General features: G+C 39.5%; 1 protein-coding gene across 2 annotated transcripts in view; it reads right to left on the minus strand.

Annotated features, from left to right (window-relative positions):
* Positions 1 to 25,067, minus strand: part of PIP5KL1 (phosphatidylinositol-4-phosphate 5-kinase like 1) — an 823,238-nt gene that overhangs the window by 55,794 nt on the left and 742,377 nt on the right. For both annotated transcript variants that reach the window (XM_044065322.1, XM_044065321.1), the window contains one exon: positions 12,438 to 12,550. In XM_044065322.1, the coding sequence (XP_043921257.1) occupies positions 12,438 to 12,550 (113 nt within the window). The remainder of the gene's footprint in view (positions 1 to 12,437; positions 12,551 to 25,067) is intronic.

Genomic DNA, 25,067 nt, shown 5'->3' on the forward strand with positions numbered 1-25,067 from the left:
GCTCATATTCTGAAACACAGCATGTGAGAAACAGATGTACAAATCCCATTCACTGCTAATAATTAGTACATAATGTGGAGGGGCTATTGGATTTAACTCTCACACTACTCCCATCAATATTTAAATGCAAATGACAATTAGCCTTCTATGTATACAGTAAATGTGCACTGCTGATTTGGAAAATGACCAGCTCTTGCCAATCAGATTAGCTAAGTATACAATGCCAGTTAGCCCAGTACTAACCTAAGAGAATGAGTGGGTTCCAAGGTAGATTTTTCATCTTATATCCAAGACTTGGAGAGATACGGAACTATGAATAATTAGCTTTTCAAAAAAAAAAAAACAAAAGAGAGAATGAAATTATTTTAATCCTTTCAATTCTATTTAAATATTTGAGTTGCAATTAGTGACGTGTGGTAATACTACTTTGTACTTTACTACCCTGTTCCATCTGTTTGCATTTTTAAGTTTGTCCTGGGACCTTAGTCTTGTATTTTTACTAGCAGGTGTGAGAAGATTGTGTTCTGTGTTATTCTTCACTTCTATTTCCACAAGTAGAATTACTTGTAAAAGCTATCCACTTGTAATTTAAATCCTACTGGCCTATAGTCTTGCAGTTTAATTCACAGTTGTGGCATAACCATGTACTCTTGTGAGATTTTGACCCTTTCTCATTTATCATTGCATGTTTTCTGTAAACAAACAAATTTCTGCATAGCCTGGTGCTATAATCTGTAGTAGAAGGTCAATAGTGAGAGTATTGTCTCTGCTCCAGTTTGTACTTCAGTGTTTTTATATTCTGGGGATCTTTTACCTGATTAAAGGAAAACTCCACCTTCTCCTAAGGTTTAACTCAACTCTTAGGTTGCCTTTCTCCCTACAAAATGATTACAGTACTGTATAGGTACCTGGAACCTGCTTGTACCTTACAAAACTTTAATTTCCTCACTTTGGTATCAAGGGAAGGGAAAGACTACCGACTTTTTTAAAAGCTTAACTTCTCACATAAGTTGCAGAGGAATTTGTCTACCTCTGCTTGATATAGCACAGACAGAGAAATTTGTAGTCAGGAGCTCAAGCTGCTGTAAACAAGGCAGAGAGGTGTGAGACTGTTTTCTGTTGTCTTTATTGCAGAGAGGAAAGAACTTGCACTAATTCACAACTGCTTCCAGTGTAGCCAGGCCTTTTATATCAAAATAAAGCAATCAGATCAGTCAGTGGTTCAAAGGCAGTTTTCACCTCTTTTGACAAATTTACATAAGCAACATCACAGTATTGAAATGTTAAGCTTTAAACATTAAATGTTGTTTATACTACTTTACATTTTAAGATGACTTGAATGTAGTATCAAAGATGTCTGTGACATTTAGAGAAAAGTCAGAAATATTTTTTCTTGTAATTCTTGAAAAGTATCAGCACATTTACCAAAGTGTAGGGGGATGGGGCTGTCAATTCATCTTGGACTATAAAAAGATACTTTGAACAAAGGCCTGCAATTTAGCAACTGTTTTGGTTGCAGCTGTATAATTCTTTAGTATACCATAAAAGCCCTGAGACACACACAAATGATGGCCATTCAAGAAATAAAAGAAGCAGTCCTGTTACAGACAGTAAATAAGATGACAGTGACTGACTTAATCCCATTATATGTCAATGGAATGGAATACATCACTACTTTGTTATGTTTAGCATGACTCATATACAGCAGACCTGCAATGGATTATTGGAAAGAGAAGCTTGAAGAAAAATAAGATCACAATTGATATGCCAAGCCCTACTGGCAGACATTTTGCAGAAAACATATTAAAATTCTATAGGAAGCAGTCAGAGTGACTTTAAGATGTTAAAATAACTCAGAAAACAGAGACAGAGTGAAAAAATAGATTTTTTTAGTTCTAAGGCGGAGTTTTCCTTTAACGTTGCATTCTGTGTCTGCCTATCCCACCACTAATACATTAAGCTAAAGTTTCTGAAAGAGCTCAAAAACTGCCTTTATTTGATTGGATTGCTCTCTAGCTAGCCTCCTATTAACAGCACAAAGATATCCCCACCCAGCATATTTTATCCTAAACTTGGAGAAGTGTGGAACTGGGAGTAACTAGATTTCAAATAAAGAGAAAAGAGAATTAAACTATTTAATTATTTCAATTCTGTTTAAATATTTAAGGTACACTCAGTGACCTGTGGGTAATACTACCGTGACACCCCAACACTGGCCCAGTAATCAAGGAGCCTCAATCCTCATGACTGGCAACAGCTAGGGGACATACACACTGGGAGGTTGACAAGTACACACAGTAAAGTACAATTTCCCTTAAGAGCACACAGAGACATTAGTCAGTCTGGGGTTGGGTTCTCCCTCTTCCTCCAGATCCCCAAGAAGACTCCCCACTGGCACAGCTACAGGGTTGAGATCTCAGCTGAGTGGCCAAGCCAAAACCTCCAGCACCATTTCTGTCCAAGTGCTTTATGTCCCTGCTCAAGTAACTGACACACACACACACACACACACACACACACACACACACACACACACACACACACACTCTCTCTCTCTCTCTTTGAGGTTTGATTTATACACAAACACACACACACACACTACTGGGAAAGGTTGGCATAGGTTTACTAGCTATGCCCCCTTCTGCCAGACTATAAGGTAGTTTTCACTGCCACCAGACACTCTTATCAGCTACTTTTAAGGCCCTTAACAAAGGGTGTCCAATCCTACTGCATAATCTTACTAGTATCCAAATGGTAGTCTGACCAACCAAGGCTATTGGAGTGGCCTGTACAGTGTCACCAAATAGATATTCAAGTACTCTAAAAGCTTAAATATGTCTCACAAATATCAGCCACAATGATAGATTTAAATATATTTAATAATAAATAATAAAAGAACAAGACAATACTCAGTAAATCCAACACAGTTACTTCAGAGTTCAAAATCACAGGAAGTATTTAAAACAATATTGTAGGACAGTCTCAAATAAACAAACATCTAAACTAATCATTACTATATTCCTAACTATATCTAAAAGAGTTACTATGCCCTAAGAAACTTACTTACAGAGCAAAGCAAGTAAAGATGATGATGATGATGATGAATGGATGATCTTGCTAGGGCCAAGACAAAATACAAAATGCCCAATCTCTCTCTATCTCTTTCTCTCTCTCTCTCTCTCTGAGAGAGTTCTTAAATTAATATCAGATATTACTGTGGGTTAGCTTGGATGGCATCACTTTTTGTCACCTGACTTACTTTCCCAAACTAAACCCCCCATTGTAGCATTTGACATCTCCTTGTGAAAAATACATAGCCTTCAGATCTTTGCAGATGCTAGAAGACATAAAACAATAAAACACAAAACAATTCAGAAGGCACCCTAATTCTAGATATACTCTTGCCTTGCTGCATTGAAACTAACTTTTATAACACAACTGTAAAACAATTTAATTTCAACTTATTTTCTTGAAGTTTTGCAAGTTAACTCTGTATGTTCCAGTTTCTACTATTAAAATCTACACTTGCACAGGTTTATAGTTTATATACATGTCTGTTCTTTTCCAGTAGGGTACACTGTGGGGCACATCCTTGAAGCTCAGTACTGTACAAACCCTGTTCAACACACACTCCTGTATCAGTAGGTTAATATACACATAACATATAGTTCTAATACATTTGGTAACACAAGCAATTGCATCATGCGGGTATTCACAAATGACATATAACTATTTACAAAATTCCAGATTGCTGGGCTGGCCGTGTCTTCTTTTGTTACATTTCTATATAAATCATATTAATATTGTCAAATGACATATAATTATTTATAAAATTCCAGCTAGCTGGACTGGCAGTATTTCCCTTGTGTCACAGATACTATGTACTTTTCTGCTCTGTAACATCTGTTTGCATTCCTAAATTTGTTCTGGGACCTTAGTATTGTATTTTTATTAGCAGTTGAGGAGATTGTGTTTCTGTGTTATTCTGCACTTCTATTTCCACAATTAGAATTACTTGTAAAAGCTACTGATTTGTATTTTAAACCTGGCCCATGGTCTTGTAGCTTAATTCACAGTTGTGGCAGAACTATGTACTCCTGTGAGGTTTTGAACCTTGGTCATTTATTATTGCATTTTTTTTCTATAAACAGTGTTACTGGTAAATTTCTGCATAGACTGGTGCTTTAAACTGTAGCAAAAGGCCAATAGTGAGAGAATTGTGTCTGCACCAGTTTGTCCTTCAGTACTTTTATATTCTGCTGATCTTTTACCTGCTTAAAGTTGCATTCTGTGTCTGCCCCATCCCCCACTAACATATTAAGCTAAAGTTTCTGAAAGAGCTCCAATATTGCCTTTATTTGATTGCATGCCTCTCTAGCTAGCCTGCTTGTTCTTCCCAATGTTGCCACCTTTTTGCTGCTGCTGTTTTATAATAAGGCTGTGTCTCTGGCCTACACCCCTTATGATAACTGCTCTCCTCTTTCATTGTTATAGACTGTTGTATAAGCTATTCATTTACTCTTCCCACCCATTGTTTTCCACAGATCCTTGATACTGAGCGCCTGCCCAGCAAACCAGTATTGCTCTTGAGTAAACCTCCTTTACTACACATTGTCTCTTCATTTCCAGGAGTTCAGCAAAGCTTGGACTCCTAGCCTGCATTCCAGAATTGGTTTACTTGTATCCAGTGCCACAGAGGCAAATTTAAGTGCCTTTGATTGCTAAATCACACTTTTTGAGTGTTCACTCCTGCTTCCTGCTTTTGTGTGCGCATTTCACTGATTGTTTTTGTTAAAAAATTAAATTGCTCTTCCAGCTAGTTATTTACATGGTTTGTAGTAGCACTGCACTTGTGGGTTTCTTCTACTATGTTTTTTGGCAGAAGGTGTTTGCCTAGTATATTTGAGTTGGGAAATACATGAAAGGACTCATAGTGTAGTAATTTTATTGGCCAGAGGAATCATTAGTTAGTTTTCTGTTTTTTGTTTGCTGCTGTGAATTTTGTGGGTTTGCATGGGTTAGCTGTGCCTTATACAGTACCAAGCACACAGGAAGAAGGATTTTTAAAACTGTACCTTGTAAAGTAGACATAAAGTGCAAATACCTTGTGTGCCAACAACCTTAGAGAAGCTAGTTGGGAGTCAAGTGGCAATACCAGTAGATTTAGTTGAATTCAGTATTGTGTAAACTTTAATGTTAGACTTTAGCACTGTTTAGCATAATGTGCTCCAGTAAAACACCCTTAATACCCTTTTAACCCCAATACACCACCCCCTTGTAGCTCACAAATCAAAGGATTGAACAGTATGGATATGCAATTTCCTAACTAATCTATAGCCAGATTGGTGGCTATGGGCATCTTGAGACAATGTAGCAATTGTCTCATGTTTGCTGACAACAACTTAATCCTAAAAAAAAGCAGATGTAATATACAAGAGATGTACTTATATAATGACACTGGAGGCTAAACTCTTGCATGAGTGCACATAAGGATGTCAGAACCATGCACACAACACCCACCTCACGTAGTACACAACACACACACATAGACTAAGGTATGCTAAGGCACTTAAAAGCAATCTTCCTAAATAACAAAGATCACCTAGAAACCTGTTGTCAAAGCTATGCCTCAGCAAGCCCAAAGGCACTCAGAAAAAAATACCATTTAACAAGATACATACTGTAACTTTCAGTGGAATCCCAAACAGCACCTAAGGGAAACACACTTCCTGGGAATCTCATCATAGGAGACTCCATCATAAGATATATTGATGCCCCTCTAACCAGGCTGAACAGGGAGAACATAACTGTTAAATGCTTATGTGGAGCCAGAAACCACCAAATCATACATGCAAGTCATTATGCTACAGGTACCAGTATGATTCCATCATAGTCCATTTGGTGTAAATGACCTGAGATGTACCTCCCTGGACTATATCCAGAGACACATTATGGAGTTTTCAGACTATGTATCTTAGGCTGTTATGAATCTAGCATTGAGCAGCATATTATCACTGATGATCCCACAATATGCCAAAAATGACTGATTGCAACAACTGGCTGTCTTTCTGTTGTCATTTTAAGGGGATCCAATATTTTTCAGCCTAGCAGAACATAGTTAACAGACCACAGTGCTTTGCCAAGGACGGTCTGCACCTGTCCTCTCTAGTCTTTCAAATACTGGCTAAAACTTTATCCACCCCATAGTGCCTTTTTAAGACAATGTCAAACTGGCAAACCTATCCACATAGTAAAATCAACTTAAGGGAACCTCATGGTTTTACTGCTCAATGCTAGGAGCCTAAGCAAAAAAACTACACTCCATTCCACCCTTCTCACACTCGAGAATATAGACATCTTTGCAGTTACAAAGACATGATTTTTAAAGTGTCAGAGATTACCCTGGCAGTGAAAGGTTTCAGTGTCTTCCGCACTTTTAGACCAGTAGTTGCACAGACAACAGCTAAAGGAGGAGATGTGTCAAGATACATCAGTAACAAGCATGCTTCTAGGGTGGTCAAACAGAATGACATGCTGGAGTTCCTCCATGTGCAGATCACCATAGACAAAATCTTGTACCATATCCTAGCCAGCTATAAGTCACACTCCACATTCCAAGAAGCTCTTTGGACCTAATGGAGATGCTATCCAACCTAATACCCTACTCAAGGGAGACTTTAATTGCCCCTCTATAGACTGCAAATCATATATAACCTCAAACCTTCAGGCACAGAGATTCATGGACTTTGTAAATATAAACACCCTTTTCGAAATAGTGAATGGATTGTCAAAATATAAAGCCCCTCTAAATGCAGGGCAGCCTATGCTGAATTGCTGTCAGAAACTCTATACGACCATGTCAATGGGTGCACAGATGCTGCTATACCTACCAGAAGTAAGCCCAAGACTAGCCATGGGAACAAACCCCACTGGTGACATCCCAAATTACTCAGAATATACAACAAAAGAAAATAAAATTATGGCAAAAATCAGGAAGGGTAATTCCTATAAAGATAGAAACTCTCTCATCAAAGTAAATAAACTACTGAGGGCTAATTAGGTCAAACTGAGCCAACTTTGAAGTTAAGATAGCTTTCCAGGTGAAAGATAACCATAAAGCCCTTCTACAGCTATCAGAATTCCCATTCTGTGGAACAGGCTCCCCATCCATGTGAAGCAGAGTTCCTCCCTATCTCTTTTAAGTGCAACTTGGACCAATGGATGAGCAATCAGGACCTATGAAAAGGAATAACATGTAGCTTCTGTGCTTCTGTTACTTTTTGAATTGACAGTCAGTCTCTCTTGCTGTAAGTACCCAGACAGCTTTCCTTTTGGCTTTAATTTGACTGTAGTAGAAAATAAATAAAAACAGAATTGGATGAACTAGAAGGAAACTTTATTGAGCCACTAAAATGAAAGACAAGTGCTTTCCTCTGTTAAACTATTTGCAAGAGCTGTAGACTTCAGATCAATGTTCATGACAGAGTAAGTTGTTTATTGATAACACATGATCTATGCTTTTATTTTTATTTTTTTATTCATTCAGTGATACAACCACCTGGGGCTTAATGCACAGAGTTAGGGGTTATTGGCTGTTTTTCTGTTTTTTGAACTTAGAAGATGCCTTTCCTGTTTCCATAGCTACATATTTCCAGAAGGGGGGGGGAGAGTATCCGTAAATAACTGCCCAAATAAGGTATTATCCTGTTACTTAGTCATAATCTTCAGGCAGTGTGTTGAAGAAGCAAAGCTTAGCTCTAATTTCAAACTGCATTACATCTTCACAGTGCCAAATGCAGTCACATCACATTTTATTCATGTTGCTTCACATATTACATTTCACTAACAGGGATATTGCAATGCAACTTTTTTCACTTTTATCTTGACTGAATACAACTTTAATACCACATCTTATATATCTTTCTTGGAAAGAACAGCATTTTTCCACATATTTACTATTCTTCTCACACATTCCCTCCTTCCAAAATTCATGGTAGTTTTGATAGGAAACCCTGAAGAAATGAAGCCTATGATAAAGACACATATTATGTTACATTCACCCAGTTTAGTTTTTGGTGGCAATGTAGAACATTTTTGGTATTTTACCCGACATACCTTTCCCCTGAATATATATAACCTTGCCCTTTGTCTGTTTGCTGGGTCCCTGTATCTGCACAGTACTCTACCAGCTGGGCACACCCTGTTTTTTTCCTGACTTACCAACTTTTTGACACCAGTCACAGACTTTTCAGTACACTTTACATCTTTTGTAAACCACAGCAAAGAAAATATTTTGCATAAGCTCTCTTTTTGTTTTATGCTCATATGTCCTGAAAAGATGATTATTATGAGCTATGCCTAGAGGTCCCTGATAATAGGCCATCGGGGATACCAATTACTGTATAATTTCTCCCCTAGTCATCTTTACCAGTCCACTTTAAGCACAATAACCCTTTTTTCTCAGGTGCAGAGAACCTCTGCCCTCCAGAAATAGGCGTTCCACTGACTGTTCTCCTTCAAGTTTTACAAACCGAGTTCTGAGAGCTATGCCGGCTTAGCTCTCTTTTTGGTATCCTCCTGAATTCTTCTAAAGGACATCCGGCACTTTTTAACAACTGTGTCTCTGATCTAAACTTACTGCAGTTCAGTGTTTTTCTCCTCTGAGAAAGTCCACCACCCTCTGACAACTGTGACTCTAGTTCAGACTTTTTTGCTGATACCCTTCCTGTGCTTGGATGCATGTTATCGTATATGCAGAGGGTGATGTGTTATCAGTGTCATTATCTATTGGACCATCTGCTGGAATATCAACATACACTGTCACCTGCTTTTTTCCCGGCCTCCTATTCTCTAAATTAACCCTGGCAAATAGCACCTAGAAAGGTGTCCTCTCATTGTCCTAACTAGAATGGACTGCCCGGGTAGTAATGTTTCTCTGCAACTGCAGGTTTAACAATAGTTATAACTGATACCACATCCCTCACAACAATGTTTCTGTAGCCTTTAGCAGGATAGAGTACAGGCCCTTTCTGTAACCTGGATTATATGAAGTTTCAAGACAACCTGCCAATACTCCATAGCTACTTTCATTCATTCATTCATTCATTCATTCATTCATTCATTCATTCATTCATTCATTCTGTCATATGGCTTTTATTCCCCAAACTGTTACTATGGACATCTGGACTATATTTGCTCCATCTGGTTACACTGAAAATATGTTACCCCATGGCCTTGCCATGCATTTGAGTTAATATTTTCTCTTTTTTTCTGTGAGGCTTAGACTGACCCTTGGCTTATCTACTACCAACGTGGTGCCCTAGTGCCTCTTCAGTCATCAAGCAAACTATTACTAGATGTCACCAATAGCAATAATAGCTTTGGTGACTCACTATATAGTAGTACAGTGGCTAAAAAATGGAACTCCCTCCCCATTAGCATACGAAACACATCCTCCAAAGCCTCCTTTAAAAACATCATTAGGCAAAATCTGAAGCAAAGTTGGCTGTGCTTTGACTGCTCACCAGGCTAGAGCAATCAGACAAGACACATATATGCTATGCCCATCTTATCTTACTAAATCCTCACTCACATATACTGACCCCAAGTTAAACAATTACTATTTTTAAACCAAGACATTTACTAGTACTACCACTGTTCTAATTACAAATAGTTACCATGAAACTACGTAATGATTTATAGCATTAATGAAAGTTTGTTTACCTCTATTGGGTTGTCTTCATACCACTGCAAAAATAATCTAATGTACTATGTAAGTATTGTACTGTGCTTCAAAACACAACTGGATACCATGAAATGTATTAATTATTCTTATTATTAATTAATGTTTTTTTTATTCCCCTGTATTGTACTGTATTCACACTACTGTAAACTATGTCTATTGTAAATCTGTATGTACTGTGATGCTGTTTAAACACCTAAATGTATCTGTTATTGTCTTTCTGTGTGGAGCCTTTCTCCCCGGGCCTCTGCTGAAAAAGGGCCTTTAGCCCAGTCAGACACCCCCGGTTAACAAATGTAAAATAAAAATAAATAAATAAATAAATAGTGGCTAGATAGAGGTCACCCTTTTTCCCATTTCCTCAGTAGATCAGATTCTCATGTCCTCAATCAAAGTACTGAGTGTTTGCTCCCGTATCTAATGGTCCCCTTATATTTCAGAAGTACTGCCAATCATGAGTGGACAGGTGATCCGTTGTGGCGACTCTTAACCCATTAAAATACAAAAGGCAAGTGGGTACCAATGGTGGAAGACAAGCCAATATCAGTGGCCATGTTATACAAATATTGATGACAGAAGTATGGCATTTAAAACTTGTAGCTTCTGTCTGTCATACATAAATTGATGGTAACAGGTAACGTATATACACCTATAATGCACATATTAATTGGAAATAGTTTGTTGAGAGTCTATCCTCTAAATCATTTCACTAGTCAGAATCATCATGCAGCAGTCTCTGCAATACTGGGGATATCCAAGAATCAAGGTTTATTTCCATATACAATTTGCAAACCATTTTCACAATAACAAATATAGTCATATACTGTTTTAAAACATCTACTTACATATTTCATTTTATTGAAATAACAAGTACAATACAACTTTTTCTTCACTTTATCTTGCTGCAGTACACCTTTTGCACGGCTTCTTATATATTTTCTTTTATAAGGACAGCAACATTTTATCAGATTGTTAAAGCTCTCGTCGCACTCTGGATGAATGACATGCATTAGTTATAGTAAATCTTTTGAAATGAAGATTTCAATAAACATCATTCTTAAAGTCAGTCAGAGTTCTGAATTCTCATGATGACACATAATGACAGAGCCAGAATTCCAATGTTTTAATGTGCATATGTGCATAAGTATTTGTGAGTGTGTGAGTGTGTGTGTGTGAGTGTGTGTGTGTGTGTGTGTGTGTGTGTGTGTGTGTGTGTGTGTGTGTGTGTGTGTGTGTGTGTGTGTGTGTGCATGCATGTGTATGTATGTATGTATATATATATATATATATATATATATATATATATATATATGTGTGTGTGTGTGTGTGTGTGTGTGTGTGTGTGTGTGTGTGTGTGTGTGTGTGTGCATGCATGTGGATGTATGTATGTATGTATGTATATATATATATATATATATATATATATGTGTGTGTGTGTGTGTGTGTGTGTGTGTGTGTGTGTGTGTGCATGCATGTGGATGTATGTATGTGTGTATGTGTGTATGTGTGTATGTGTGTATATATATATATGTATGTATAGATGTGTGTGTGTACGGCTGCAGATGTTTTAGTCGACAGTGTGTTTGAATGGCATCTGTTTAGTCGTCTGCTTTGGTTGACTAAACAGGTGGTTGATAAGTGTGTGAGATTGCACATTTGTTGGGGTTAGGAATATTCCCTTTCCCCGATTTAGTGCAATCTCAGAGTTTGTATATATAATTATCACGGGGTGTGGGAAGTGACAAGGGCATGCCCAAAAAACAATGATTTTTTTTATTTAGGTTTTGCATGCAGCAAGGTTGCTTCGCAGAACGTGTGTAGTATTTTTTCAACATTTGCATTTTCAACGTACTGTGGATTCTGTTTTAGATGTTAACGAATGGAAATGTTGACGTAAGCTTAGATAATCATATATAATATATAAAAATATATATTTGTGTGTGTGTGTGTGTATGTGTGTGTTTCTTATTTTAACCGGCTGCCCAGACATAATGTAGCGAGATGAATGCTGCACTGTACTGCAAACCATTTAGTTATGGCTGTGAGAATACACACAGCTTACTGTGAGTTAATATTTCAGTTTGGTCATTCACATGTTTGCTTGCTCAGCATGACTCCAGAGGTTACAATATGTGGAATGGTGTCCGGCATACAGTGAATAAAACAAGTTATTTTATTTTTTTTTTTTTTTACTTTTTTTACTTAAGTCTTAATTACTGGATTGTAGCCTACTCTCAAAGGAGCCCTGAGGGATGCTTCAGTATATCCAGGAATTAATAGAACTCATGAATAATAACATGTAAAAGTCTTGAAGAAGGTGAATGCTACCTATAACAAGGGACATTATGGCTTATAGAAAGGCAATTACAGACAAAGGTATATACGTTTGTAGTTTACAAGACACCATTTATTGATTGAGTTTGCCTTCACATAGGCGATAGAAGGTGAGGAGCAGCCATGATATACTGCTTTGAGATATTAGTACTTTTTTCTTAACAAGACTCCAGCAGAGCTTTCTATTTTGAGTGCATGTTGGCATTTATGGTGGAGGTGCCAATCTCAACACAGAATTCTGCAGGGATAATCATTTGCAGAGAATGTTTGCTTTCTATATAGTTCTGCACTGGCAACTACAGCTAAGGAGAGAGTTCCATAACAAAAAAGATAGAAATCCAGATTGCTTTTATCTGCTTACCTAAATTAATATGTTTTTGTTCAAAGTTGAGGTCTTTAAGCACCACAATGATTTGGCTGCCTTCAGGAGCAGGATCTGTCCAGCGACTGACTTGGCATCCTTTAATGTCGTACCTGATATAAATTTCAACATGTTACTTATGCATCATCCAATATCCTGTGGATTTAGATGCTGTAAATCCTTATATACTTATTTAAATATTGTTTCTTACTGCCCATAGCATACATTTTCATTATTTCATGGTTGTTGACATGCTTTTTTTATTGTCTTTGAATCATAACCACAGTGTTTCGAGGTACTCAAATAGAGAGAGAGAGAGAGAGAGAAAAAAATACACTCAAATTTTCTTCATAATGTAATTAAAATGGTTAAACAAAACAACTAATACTTCAAGCAGATTCTTCAGAGCTTCAAAACATACAATGCAGAAGTTGGTGATGACATACTGATACAGTTAAGGCATTAGACAAGTCGCTATCATTAGCATTCTTAGCTGTGTAATAAGTATCCTTAATACATCTCTTAATCAATATTGCATAAAAATGCATTATGTGCTTCTTACTTGTGCCAGGATATATAAATATATTTTCTTATATTTTATGCAAACTGTCTGCTCTGACTGCATGAAGAGGGTAGTGATCCATTGACTGATAAACGAAAAATGCACTGTGAAGAGGACGGACTGCACCGGACAACTTTGATTCCACAAACAGCTTTATTGTACGTTTCTTTTTTTCTTTTCTAAAATTCTATCACATTTCACATCTATATCTTTTCTCAAATCTAAATATTTTTTCTCTCTAAATCAACAGTAAATAAAAGGTCATTTGTGATTTTTCCATTTACAACATCAATTTGCTTCATTAGACATTCAATATCATCTTCATTATTCTTGATAATACTTCTCAGGAGCTCAAAGCCCCATCCATCAAACATGTTAATCAACTTATCATAGAACTTAGTGCCTTCTTTTACATTGTTAGGGTATTTGTATATACATAAACCCTTTGGAACTATTTTTTCCTGCAGGCACTCTTTTAAATACGCATTATCTATGTTCAAAATCCTATATTTAAATAATAAATCATTAAGTTGATGCAAATGGTCAGCATAAGTACTAGTATTATCATTGTCAATACAGGAAATGTCTTTAAATGCTACTTTTTGCATTTTTCGTTTACTAGTTTATTTTTGCACTGCGCTTCATATTTTGATCCATTGACTGATATTACAATACCACAACCTTTACTTGTGTTTTATGCATGATCTGTAAATGAATGTGCAGTATTTCTACTGTTGTGCTTTCTTAGGCTAAGGATAAAAAAGTGTATCCATTTCATTCAATGCGTGACAAAAACAAAAAATAAATTAATAATAATAATAATAAAAAAACATTAAAAAAGAGCAACTGACCCACCATGTAGCTGAGATATACAAAGTAAACTTACATTAGGCTGAGAGAAAAAAATTGCCAGCCTGAACAATTTACAAAGTATTTGAAATGAAAAGTAATGCAATTTTTGGATATTGAAGAGGCAAGAGAGAACTTGGATAAAAAGAAACTTTTCTGATAAAAGTTAAATGGGTATTAGAGTAAATAAACTGTGTACAAAAAATGTATTAAACTGGTCAGAAAACTGAGCATTTTTCCATTGGTCTACACATGCTTTGGCATTGTTCACTGAAGACTCAGACCAGTAAGAAGAATGAAAAGCCTGATTTTTTTTAACTTTTAAATCCAGGATCTAGACGCAACTCGTTTGGGAGATAATACTTCTGAACTGTACAGATTTTCGCAGAATGTCAAGATTTTTGCCTCATATTTTTGGTATGTGCCTCCTAAAATCTGTACTTTTCTGGCAAATAGCGGAGATTGAAGTAATTAAATAATGATAAACATTTGAGTTTTAAGACTCTACATCCTTCAGAAAATTCATGCTAATGCAAAACCTATTATTCTATCAACTTTTTAAGTTTGTAAGAGCAACATTTAAAATCTGTCCCTATCTGTCCCTCCAACAGTTTAGGCTTTGTCCAGATTATTTGCTCTAAGAGGTTGAGAGGTATATGTGACAGTTAACTTTTTAACTATCACTATCAAACTATAAATGATTAAGCAGAGCTTTTTTGAAAGTTATCAATGCAAACAGCAACATAGCCTTTTGGGAGGAGGTAAAATTCACAAGTGTCTGATGCTGATATGAATTTCCTGGCAAAACTATTAACTGCCGAAAAGAATCTCAAAAGACGGTAGTCAGATATTGATGTCTCAGAACCTCCTGTTATAATATTAAAAATGTTAAACATGAGTTGAGTGAAAATAAAAAAATAGAACATATTAATTTCAAGGGGCAAACTTTGAAAAGTTGCATTTAACTGCACCAAGATAATACATGCTTGAAATTGCTTTAGTAAAGTTATATACATTAAACCTACAGTCAGATAATCTCATTTTTTTTTACTGGTGTAGATTTTCTTTGCACTTTACATGGAGTGCATGCATGGCTGATAGAGCAAGAATAAAGAGAACAGGAAAGTTTTGATGCACTTAAAATGAGAAAAAATACTAATAAAAATGTGGATGTTTCAACCACCATAAGATATAGGAGCACCTAATGTGCTGTAAGATAGAACCAAATGAAAGTCTGGAACTTCTTTATGTTTTATATATATATATATATATATATATATATACACACACACACACACACACACACACACACACAATGAGAGTCATGAGGAATTTATGAAAAAAAAGAAAAGTCAGGGGAAAAATATTAATTTTGATTACTGTGTCCCCAGAAAGTGGAAAGCAATTTTCCACTTTATAGGTTCATAGGTAGGTACTAGGCTATCGGCCCCAAGGGCCTATGTCAGCCTAGCCAACAAGGTTCCCTGGCTTTCGCCACCCAAGATTGCTATTTACCTGTGCCCCTGTTGATCAGGGCCACAGAAGTGATTCCCGGGGTGAATTTCCTATTACCCATCCATTCATCAAGACTTTTCTTGAAGAGTGCTAGTGAGGAGCTCTGCTTAACACAGATAGGTATAGATTTGTAAAATTTGATTATTAATTCAGCAATATTTAGCAAATATAAATATTGCTGTAGTAAAGATTATTTTAGAAAATATGCAAGTTTTAGGTGAGGTAGATAGTTTTATTAATTTTACTAGGTTGTTTCCTTTAATGTTACTGTAATTGAGGATTAGAATGTAGATGATACTGAAGGTAAATTAGATTGGAAAGAATACAGTTGGCTGCTAAGGTTGGCTGCTTGCAATAATTCAGGGCTTAATAAGAAATTTAAAAAGGAGGCAACTTAAAGCCTTGTGATTGGTTACATTAAGACACATGATGTAGTATTTAAATAATAGGTAGTTATGTTTTCTTCAGTCTGATGAAGTCTCTGTATGAGACTAAAGAGCTTACTTTGGTTGAACAAATTTTTGCTTTTTAGTCTGGTTGTTTTATTTTGATAAAGGATGTTGATGTTGAATTAAAAGAGATTTAAGATACTACTGTGTCCTTCTCATGTGGAGTCTTGCCTGGGGTATTATGAGAATCATAGATGCCAGGAGACACAAAATCCTGAGGTATTCCCTAGCAGTGACCTATGTCTCTGGAAGCAAAGCTCTTTAAACTGAGGTGTCTAGCTGACATCCCAGAAACACAGTCCTGTGTGAATGGGTCAAAAAAGATATTTGAATGTTCTCTTGGAATTACAGTTTATGTGAGAGAGCTCTCACCCAACCGAGAAATTCCTGACACTTTGAAAACGACTCAGCAAACATAAGCATGTCATCTAAATGTGGAAAAATGTGGATACCCTGTGGCCTACACTGAGCTATAACTGCAGCTAGACACTTCGTACACACTCTTGGTGCAGTGGATAGTCCAAATGGTAAGGCAGTGAACTGATAATGTGATCCAGGCACAAAAAACCTTAAGAAACATCTAAAGTCAGGGAAATAGGGATGTGATTATAAGCATCTTTTAAGTCTAGTGTTACCAGAAAACTTGAAAGAGGAAGAAGATGTAACAGGTTGTGAAATGATGTCATTTTGAATTTGGGCACTGTCACAAACAGGTTTAAGAAAGAAAGAAAGATCTGAAACTGGTCTCCAAGCATTTTACTTACTTGGCACTAGGAACATCCTTGAATAAAAAGCTTTCCCCACCTGGGAAGGAGGAACTGTATCTATAACTCCTTGAGACAGCATTTCATAAGCTCATAGGAGGTTACTAGCTATCAACCCAGAGGTCATTTCAAGCCTAGCCATTTCATCCCAATGTAATATCATGGATACTCTAGTAAACTGCCCATGGCCAGGAAGGATGTGGGCACTATCCCGGTAAGAATTTATGGTGCCCCATCCACTCATCCGGGTTCCTTTTGAACAATGTCGTAGAGGTGCTCTGCTTCACATGAACGGCAGCCTATTCCAAAGACATGGCAGCTGCTGGGAGAGAAATCTGTCCCTCCAGCTTGTCCTATTTAAGTTGCAGGCCATATCTAGGTCCCTGGAATGGGTAGCTCTAGTTCTGTTTGATTCATAGATGTGCAGCAAACTCATTAGGTTTTGGTCTGAGATTGTTCTGTAAGCCAGGCATAAGTCTCCCCTAAGAAGTCTGTATGATACTGAGTGTAGTGACAGGGACTTTAGTCAGTCTGTGTAAGGCATGTGCTGGACTCCCTTGATCTTCTTAAAATCTCTGATGTCTCTTCAATTGCTACAGGTGCTTTGTACGGTACATGCCAAAAGGGGTGCTTTACTCAATTATGGGCCTGATTAGTGATGAGTGTGGAAGGGTTATTATCTCCTTTGCTCTAGAGGTAATACCTTTGCTAATGAAGAGTACACTGAAAGCCTTCCTTACTACAGTAGGCACGTAGTGGTCAAATTTAAGGTTGTAGTCTACTTGTGATCCCAGATCTGTTACCACTTCGTAGGTACATAGGGTATTGTTGTTAATTTGATAGTGTGAAGAGACATTGTTTTTACCAAAGGGAAGGATAATGCATTTCTTTATATTTAGTTTAAGACTGTGACTAAGACACCAGTCATTGGTCTGCATAAGACCCTCCTGAAGTATACTGACATCATTTGGGGATTCAATATTTACACCCAGTTTGCAGTCATCTGCAAACTTGGTCAGCCACTGTAGTATTCGGGCTGGTAATGTGGTTGTTGTACTGTAGGGGCGCTGTGGGGAATTCAGCATGTACTGTTGGTTCTGTATTCTCTGGTAACTTGTTGGTTCTGGTGAATGTATGACTTGCAGAAGTTGTGTGAAGAAGCATGGGTGTGCACCTGGAGGCTCTTAATAAAGAAAGGCCTTACAACTCCATAAACCGTGTGGTCTACTTATTTCCCAGGATATAACATATTGGCGATGAGGAGATGGGATGCCTCTGAGTCCGCTGCGAGTAAACTGGTGGGCTGCAGTTCATGTCGGATGACGAAGAGACGGGGCCTACTGGAGTGATGTCTGGTTCCATGTTGGGGTCACTAGTTGCATACGACTGTCAGACACAGACCTGGGAGGAGTATTGTGAAGTGTTGGAACATTTTTTTGAGGCAAACCAGATAATGGAAGCGGGTCGGAAGCGAGCCATATTGCTAAGCTCGGTGGGCAGCAAGACGTACAGTCTGATGAGGAACTTATTGAGTCCGGATAAACCGGGGGACAAATCGTTCACTGAGTTGATGAGTTTACTTCAGTCACATTATAACCCGAAGCCGAGTGCAATAGTCCAAAGGTTCAAGTTAAATTCATGGACTAGAATGGCTAATGAAACGGTAATGGAGTATGTCGCAGTGTTGAGGGAACTGGCACAACATTGTGATTATGGGGACAGACTGACCGAAATGCTACGAGATAGGCTCGTATGTGGCATTGCAGACGACCGCATACAACGCAGACTGTTAGCGGAGCCTGACTTGTCATTTGAAAAGGCCTTGAAGTTGGCACAGGCCATAGAGACAGCGACTAAAGACATTCGTGATTTACAACAGAAAGCCACGGAAGGGGTTGGAAGCAGGAGTGCGACCCCACTGCCAGTGCATAAAGTGGTCATGGAGCATAATTCACAAGGGAAGTCTGGTCAGTATGCTTGTTACAGGTGTGGAGGTGAACATCTGTCACGGAACTGTCGTTTTTTAACTGTAAAATGTCATGCTTGCGGGAAAAAGGGCCATGTAAAGAAAATGTGCCGCTCAATGCCCTCTCGGGACCAGCCGAAAAAAGGGGGAGGAAAAAAGCAGTATGATGGAAAGGAAGGGAAACCGAAAAAATAAACGGCAGTATGCACACCACATGCGTGAAGTTACAGATCAACCAACCAGGGAAGCCGAAGAAGTGTTCACAATGTTTAATGTGAAAGAGGCCAGGTGGGAAAGAGTTGATCCCATTAAAACCCAGTTGGACTTAAATGGTAAAATGGTGCAGTTTGAAGTGGATACGGGGTGTAGTGTGACAGTTCTGTCAAAGGCTGAGTATGGGAAGTTATGGCCCAGAGAAGCTCGGAAGCTGCAGGACTGTTCAGTGACTTTGAAAACCTATACGGGTGAAATAGTTCCCACGTTGGGAATGGTGAAAATGAAGGTAAAATATAAAGGCCAAGTCAAAGAGTTGCCAGTCATGGTGGTAGCAGGTAAGGGACCAAACCTGCTAGGCCAGGTGTGGTTAAAGGAGCTAAACATGGACTGCCTACAGCTCCATAAGGTAGAACAGCCGGGCCTGACCTTGCAAGAGGTGCTAGAGAATAATGAAGAAGTATTCAAAGAGGAACTGGGGACCTGGAGGGGTCCACCAGCAAAGATACACGTGAAAGAAAACGTAACGCCAAGATTTTACAAACCCGTCCTGTACCATATGCGATGAAGAAGAAAGTTGAGTTTGAGTTAGAGACTCACTAAGCAAGGTATAATTGAACCAGTAAAGTTTGCGGAATGGGCCGCACCAATTGTTCCAGTATTAAAGCCAGATGGTGCTGTACGTATATGTGGTGACTATAAGTTAACAGTGAACCAAGTCTCGAAGCTGGAGCAGTATCCCTTGCCCAAGGTGGAGGATGTGTTTGAAAAGCTGTCGGGAGGTGAAAGGTTTAGTAAACTGGACCTCAGTCAGGCATATCAACAAGTAGTGCTGGAAGAAGGGTCAAAGGCGTATGTTACCCTGAACACACACAAAGGTTTGTTCCAAGTCAATCGTTTACCTTTTGGGGTTTCCTCGAGTCCAGCTATTTTCCAGAGAATAATGGAGGGACTAGTGGCAGGAATTCCGAAGGTGGCTGTGTATTTAGACGATATCCTGTTGACGGGAAGGAACATTCGAGAGCATCTGGAGACGCTGAATGAGGTGCTGAGATGTCTGCGAGAGGCAGGTCTACAGGTGAAGCGGAGTAAATGTGCTTTCATGGCAACGGAAGCAGAATTCCTGGGCTACAAGGTGGATGCATCAGGCCTACACCCCCTGCCAAATAAAGTGGAAGCCATTTAACAGGCACCAGCACCCACAAATGTTACAGAACTGAAAGCCTATTTAGGTTTACTCAACTATTATAACAGGTTCCTGCCAAATCTGTCAACACTGTTAGCTCCTTTACATAAGTTATTAAGGAAAGAGGCTCAGTGGTCGTGGAAAGAGGAACAGGACAGAGCGTTTGAACAGTCAAAGGAACTAATGCAATCTTCAGAAGTTTTGGTGCACTACGATAGTCACAAGGACTTAATTTTGTCATGTGATGCCTCACCCTATGGATTAGGGGCTGTGTTGGCACACCGGATGCCAGATGGACAAGAGAGACCCATTGGGTTCATGTCACGAACTTTGACACCAGCGGAGTCAAACTATTCCCAGTTAGATAAAGAGGGTTTGGCTGTAATGTTTGGAATCAAGCGATTTCACAAGTACCTCTATGGGAAGAAGTTTACTATTTGCACTGATCATAAGCCTTTGTTGTCATTATTCAACGAGATGAAAGCAGTACCACAGATGGTTTCTCCCCGCATTCAGAGATGGGCTGTAACGTTGAGAGCTTATGAATACGAGATTGTTTATAAGCCCGGGAAACACCATAGTAATGCAGACGCGCTAAGTCATTTGCCGATACCAGGGCATCTCCAGGAAGAGGAAGCAGAGGACCGAGTTTTGATGATGGAAGACATCACGTTAGTGTCTGCCAGAGAACTGAGAGTTTGGACACACAAAGACCCGGTGCTAGCTAGAGTGTTTCAGTGGGTCCAGCAAGGCTGGCCAGTCCAACAAACGGATCCAGTTTTTCGGCCTTATGAGGTGAGAAAAACAGAGCTGAGTGTGCAAGATGGATGCGTATTGTGGGGGGCACGAGTGATAATTCCGTCCCCAGGAAGACGGGCACTTTTACAGCAGTTGCACCAAGGTCATGTGGGCATTACCCGAATGAAGGCCTTAGCCCGAAGTTATTTTTGGTGGCCCAAGTTGGACCACGAGATTGAAGTCGTTGTGAATGAGTGTAAAACATGTCAACAACATCGCAACTTGCCGGTGGCGGCGCCACTACATCCATGGGAGTGGCCGAGTAGGCCTTGGCAGAGACTTCATATAGATTATGCAGGACCTTTCATGGGGGCCATGTTTTTGATAATCATGGATGCTCATTCGAAATGGATGGATGCCTATCAAGTCAAAACACCCACTTCTCTCGTTACCATTGAATGCTTGAGGAGGAGTTTCAGTAGCCAAGGACTACCAGAGACTATTGTATCCGATAATGCTTCATGTTTCACGAGTGAAGAGTTCAAGGGTTTTCTGAGAAAAAATGGCATCGTACACATCACCTCAGCACCCTACCATGCAGCTACAAATGGTTGTGCTGAAAGGGCGGTTCAGACTTTTAAAGCCATGATGAAAAAGTCTGGAGAAGGAAGTATGGCAGCAAAAGTGTCAAGGGTGTTATTCAATTATCGTATTACACCACAATCTACCACGGGTTTGTCACCTGCCGAGATGTTGCAAGGACGGAGATTGAGATCCACGTTGGATCTAGTGTATCCAAATGTCCGAGCTAAGGTGGAGGGGACCCAGTGGAGGCAAAAAGAATGTCATGATCGACGACGGAGAGAGCAAAGTTTTCTGGAGGGAGATGCAGTGATGACGCGAAATTTCAGTTATGGACCTAAGTGGATTCCAGGGTTCATTGTCAAGAGTACAGGTCCATTATCGTACCAGGTGAGGTTGAATGGAGATTTCGTAGTGAGGAGACATGTAGACCAAATTCTGAGGAGTGAACAGAAGAAGGATGCCATGGAACTGCTGGCCTCGGAACTACCGTTAAGTTCGGAACCAGGGCTCGCAGTGGCAGGAGGATCGCAAATTGAGGGAGACCGCCAGAACGTGGAAGGAGAGGTTTCTGAGGATCCAACCGTGCCAGGGAAGGACACACCGATACCTGAAGTGGTAACAGTGACACCGGAGTCACCTAAGGTGGTACCACTGCGCCATTCTAAGCGTGTGCTGGTTAAACCTAGTTACTTGAAGGACTATCAATGTTAACAAAAGTGCATGTATAGATTACCAGCCTGAAAATAGTAGATTGTATGGTAACCAGTTAATAATTAGCTTGTTATTTACAAGTAAGTGATTAAATGTATTATGGAACTTGTTCCCTAGTTTTGCTTATGTAGGACATTGTGTCTTAGCTTAAAAGGGGAGGAATGTAGTATTCGGGCTGGTAATGTGGTTGTTGTACTGTAGGGGCGCTGTGGGGAATTCAGCATGTACTGTTGGTTCTGTATTCTCTGGTAACTTGTTGGTTCTGGTGAATGTATGACTTGCAGAAGTTGTGTGAAGAAGCATGGGTGCGCACCTGGAGGCTCTTAATAAAGAAAGGCCTTACAACTCCATAAACCGTGTGGTCTACTTATTTCCCAGGATATAACAGCCACATCCCCTTACTTTTGGCCTGAACGTCTGAGAAATATATACAACACAGTAGGGGGGGGCCAGCACGGACCCTTGTGGCACCCATTTTCCTGATTCTCAGGCTTCTGCTGAAGGCTCTACTGTTTTGAAAGGTGCTAATAATGTAACTTTACTTGATTGGGGCGACTCTATGGAGCTTAGGGGTTGTTCTCAGGCTTCTACTGCTTCCATGTCTGCCATTTTAGCTCCCCTAGTGGAAAAGATGGCTACTTCCACTAGTGCTGTGACTTCTATTGCCTCTACTGTTATTTCTCAAGCTAAATCTTATGCTGCTGCAGTGAAAACAGACATTTCTTTTCCTGACAGTCAGTTTGGGTCTTCTGGGCATAAAAGGATTGTTTCCAAGCCTTTGGTGTGTTTAAAGTTTGTTTCAGGTCAGCCTTTATCACGCAAGTTTGTTTGTCATTCTTTGTTGAAGCCTCTGTCTGTCTCACTTCAGTCTTTATGTGCTGTTATTCACTGGGGGGAGGGATGCTTTTGCTGATGTTTATTTTGAGTCTCAGGAGGCTGCTTCTGCTTTTGTTTCCAACTTTCTAAACAGCCTTGGTCTGACTATGTGTTGTCTGAAGTGGATATTCATTACAAGTATAAGATTATTTTGTATTTTTGATCTATTTATTTTATTGAGGCTCATGTTAGTGAGTATTTGCTCTCCTGTTGTCCTGATTTCTTTCTGTGAGGAAGTCTTTTGATTCTGATGCTGGTGGTGTTTGTGATGGGGGCCTGGGAGAACTGGGTGACCTTACATGTGGTAGACACTAGTGTTTCATATTTGCCTGGTGTGTGCTTGTTGTCTGGTCAGAGGGATATTTTGAGATATGCAAGAAAGCCTAAATCATGTTTTTGTTGTGATGACTTCTCACATTTGGTGTCTGCATGTCCTTCTAGGAGAGGTACTCATTGTGGTTTGCCTGAGCATTTTGCTAGGGCTTGTTCCTGGTGGTGTAATTTGTGCTCCTGTTCACGTGGAGACTCTAGTTGTCCTGCTGTACCCCCTGCTGCTTCTGCTCCAGCTGAGTCTTCTCCTGTTTTGCTTGCTGCTGGCTTTGAGTCAGCTTCTAGTGGTGTGCCTGGTGATTCCTCTTTACAGTAGGCTGTGGATCCTGACTCTAGCCCTCTGCCTCCTTTTTCAATGCCAGTTCCTGTAACCCCTCCTGGGGATTCTAAGGTGGATTCATTGCCTTTTAGTCTGCCAGGCCCTCTAGTTACTGACCTTTTCTGCTAGGGTTCTCCTTTCTCCTGTTATTTATGTTGTTCCTACTGGAGCTGAGATGTTAGACTCTGATAGAAGGTCTCATGGGATGTCCGATGCTTCCTCTACTGTTGTTTTTACTAAGATGTTGGTTCATAGATGTTTAATAGGCTAATGACCACAAGGACCTTTTTAAGCATAGCCATGCATCCCAAATCTCTGACAAGTTCTGATACCCTTGATAAGTGTAAGCATGGGCCTGGGAAATGAACCATTTGCAGATTACCTGTGTCCATTAGAGACATAAGTGCCAAACCAGGGATGAATTTCCAGTTTCCCATCCAATTGCCCAAGTTGCACTTGAATTGGGTTAGGGAGGAACTCTCATTTACATGGATGGGGAGCCTGTTCCATAGACGGAGAAGTCTCTGGGATAAATACCTATCTCTCCAGCAGGTCCTATTTATATCACAGGCAATGTCTAAGTCTTTAGAATGGGTAATTCTGGTGTTGTTTGTTTTGTGGATATGCAGGAGGTCCATCAGAGTGGGGTCTGACAATGCCCTGTATGCTAGGCATAGATCTCCCCTCAAAAGCCTGTAGGAGACAGAATACAGGAATAGGGCCTTGAGGTGGTCTCCATAGGACATATTACTTCCGCCCTGTATTCTTTTAGTGAAGAACCTCTGTGGACATTCCAGTTGCTGGATACGCCTGGCTAGGTACATACCAAAGGGGGCATTGTACTCAATGATAGGTCTGATGAATGCCGAATACAGTGGAACAATGATTCCTTAGACTTAGATGCCATACCTTTGTGTATAAGTTGTGCAACATAGAATGATTTCCTCACCACTGTAGAGGATCAAAGGCTAGATTATTATCTGTGTTTGTCCCTAAGTCCCTGACTACTGGGTCAATTCTAAGGGGTGTGATGTCAATATGATAGTTACCAGGGATGGATGACTTCTCAAAGGATACCATTATGTGCTTCTTGGCATTTAGTTTTAGCCCGTGGCTCTGACACCAGTTGTTTGTCTGTATCAGCCCCTTCTGGAGAACAGTTGTGCCAGTGTGAGATTCAATGACAGCTCCTAATTTACAATCATCTGCAAATTTAGTCAGCCAGAGACCACTGACATTGGCCTTGACTTTTGAAAAGTAAATGCCAAAAGAGAGCAGTCCAAGGACTGATCACTGAAGGACTCCAGTTGTGACTGGCCTCTTTATCGAGGTGGACTCCCCAATTCTAACTTCTGGGTCCTGTCTGTGAGCCAGTTGGCTATCCACTGGGTGACATATGGGTTTGTACCTAATCTCTTGAGTTTGTCAACAATACCCGAGTGGGGTATTGTGTCAAATGCCTTGGCCAGGTCAAGGTAAGCAGTGTGAATTACTTTGCCCTCATCCATTGCTTTGGTGACCTTCTCAAAGAAGTCCACCAGGTTACATAGGCATGATCTGCCCTTGA

The sequence above is a fragment of the Protopterus annectens genome, chromosome 3.part0 (genome assembly GCF_019279795.1).
Source record: "Protopterus annectens isolate FY-2018-M chromosome 3.part0, PAN1.0, whole genome shotgun sequence".
Classification (NCBI taxonomy): Eukaryota; Metazoa; Chordata; order Ceratodontiformes; family Protopteridae; genus Protopterus; species Protopterus annectens.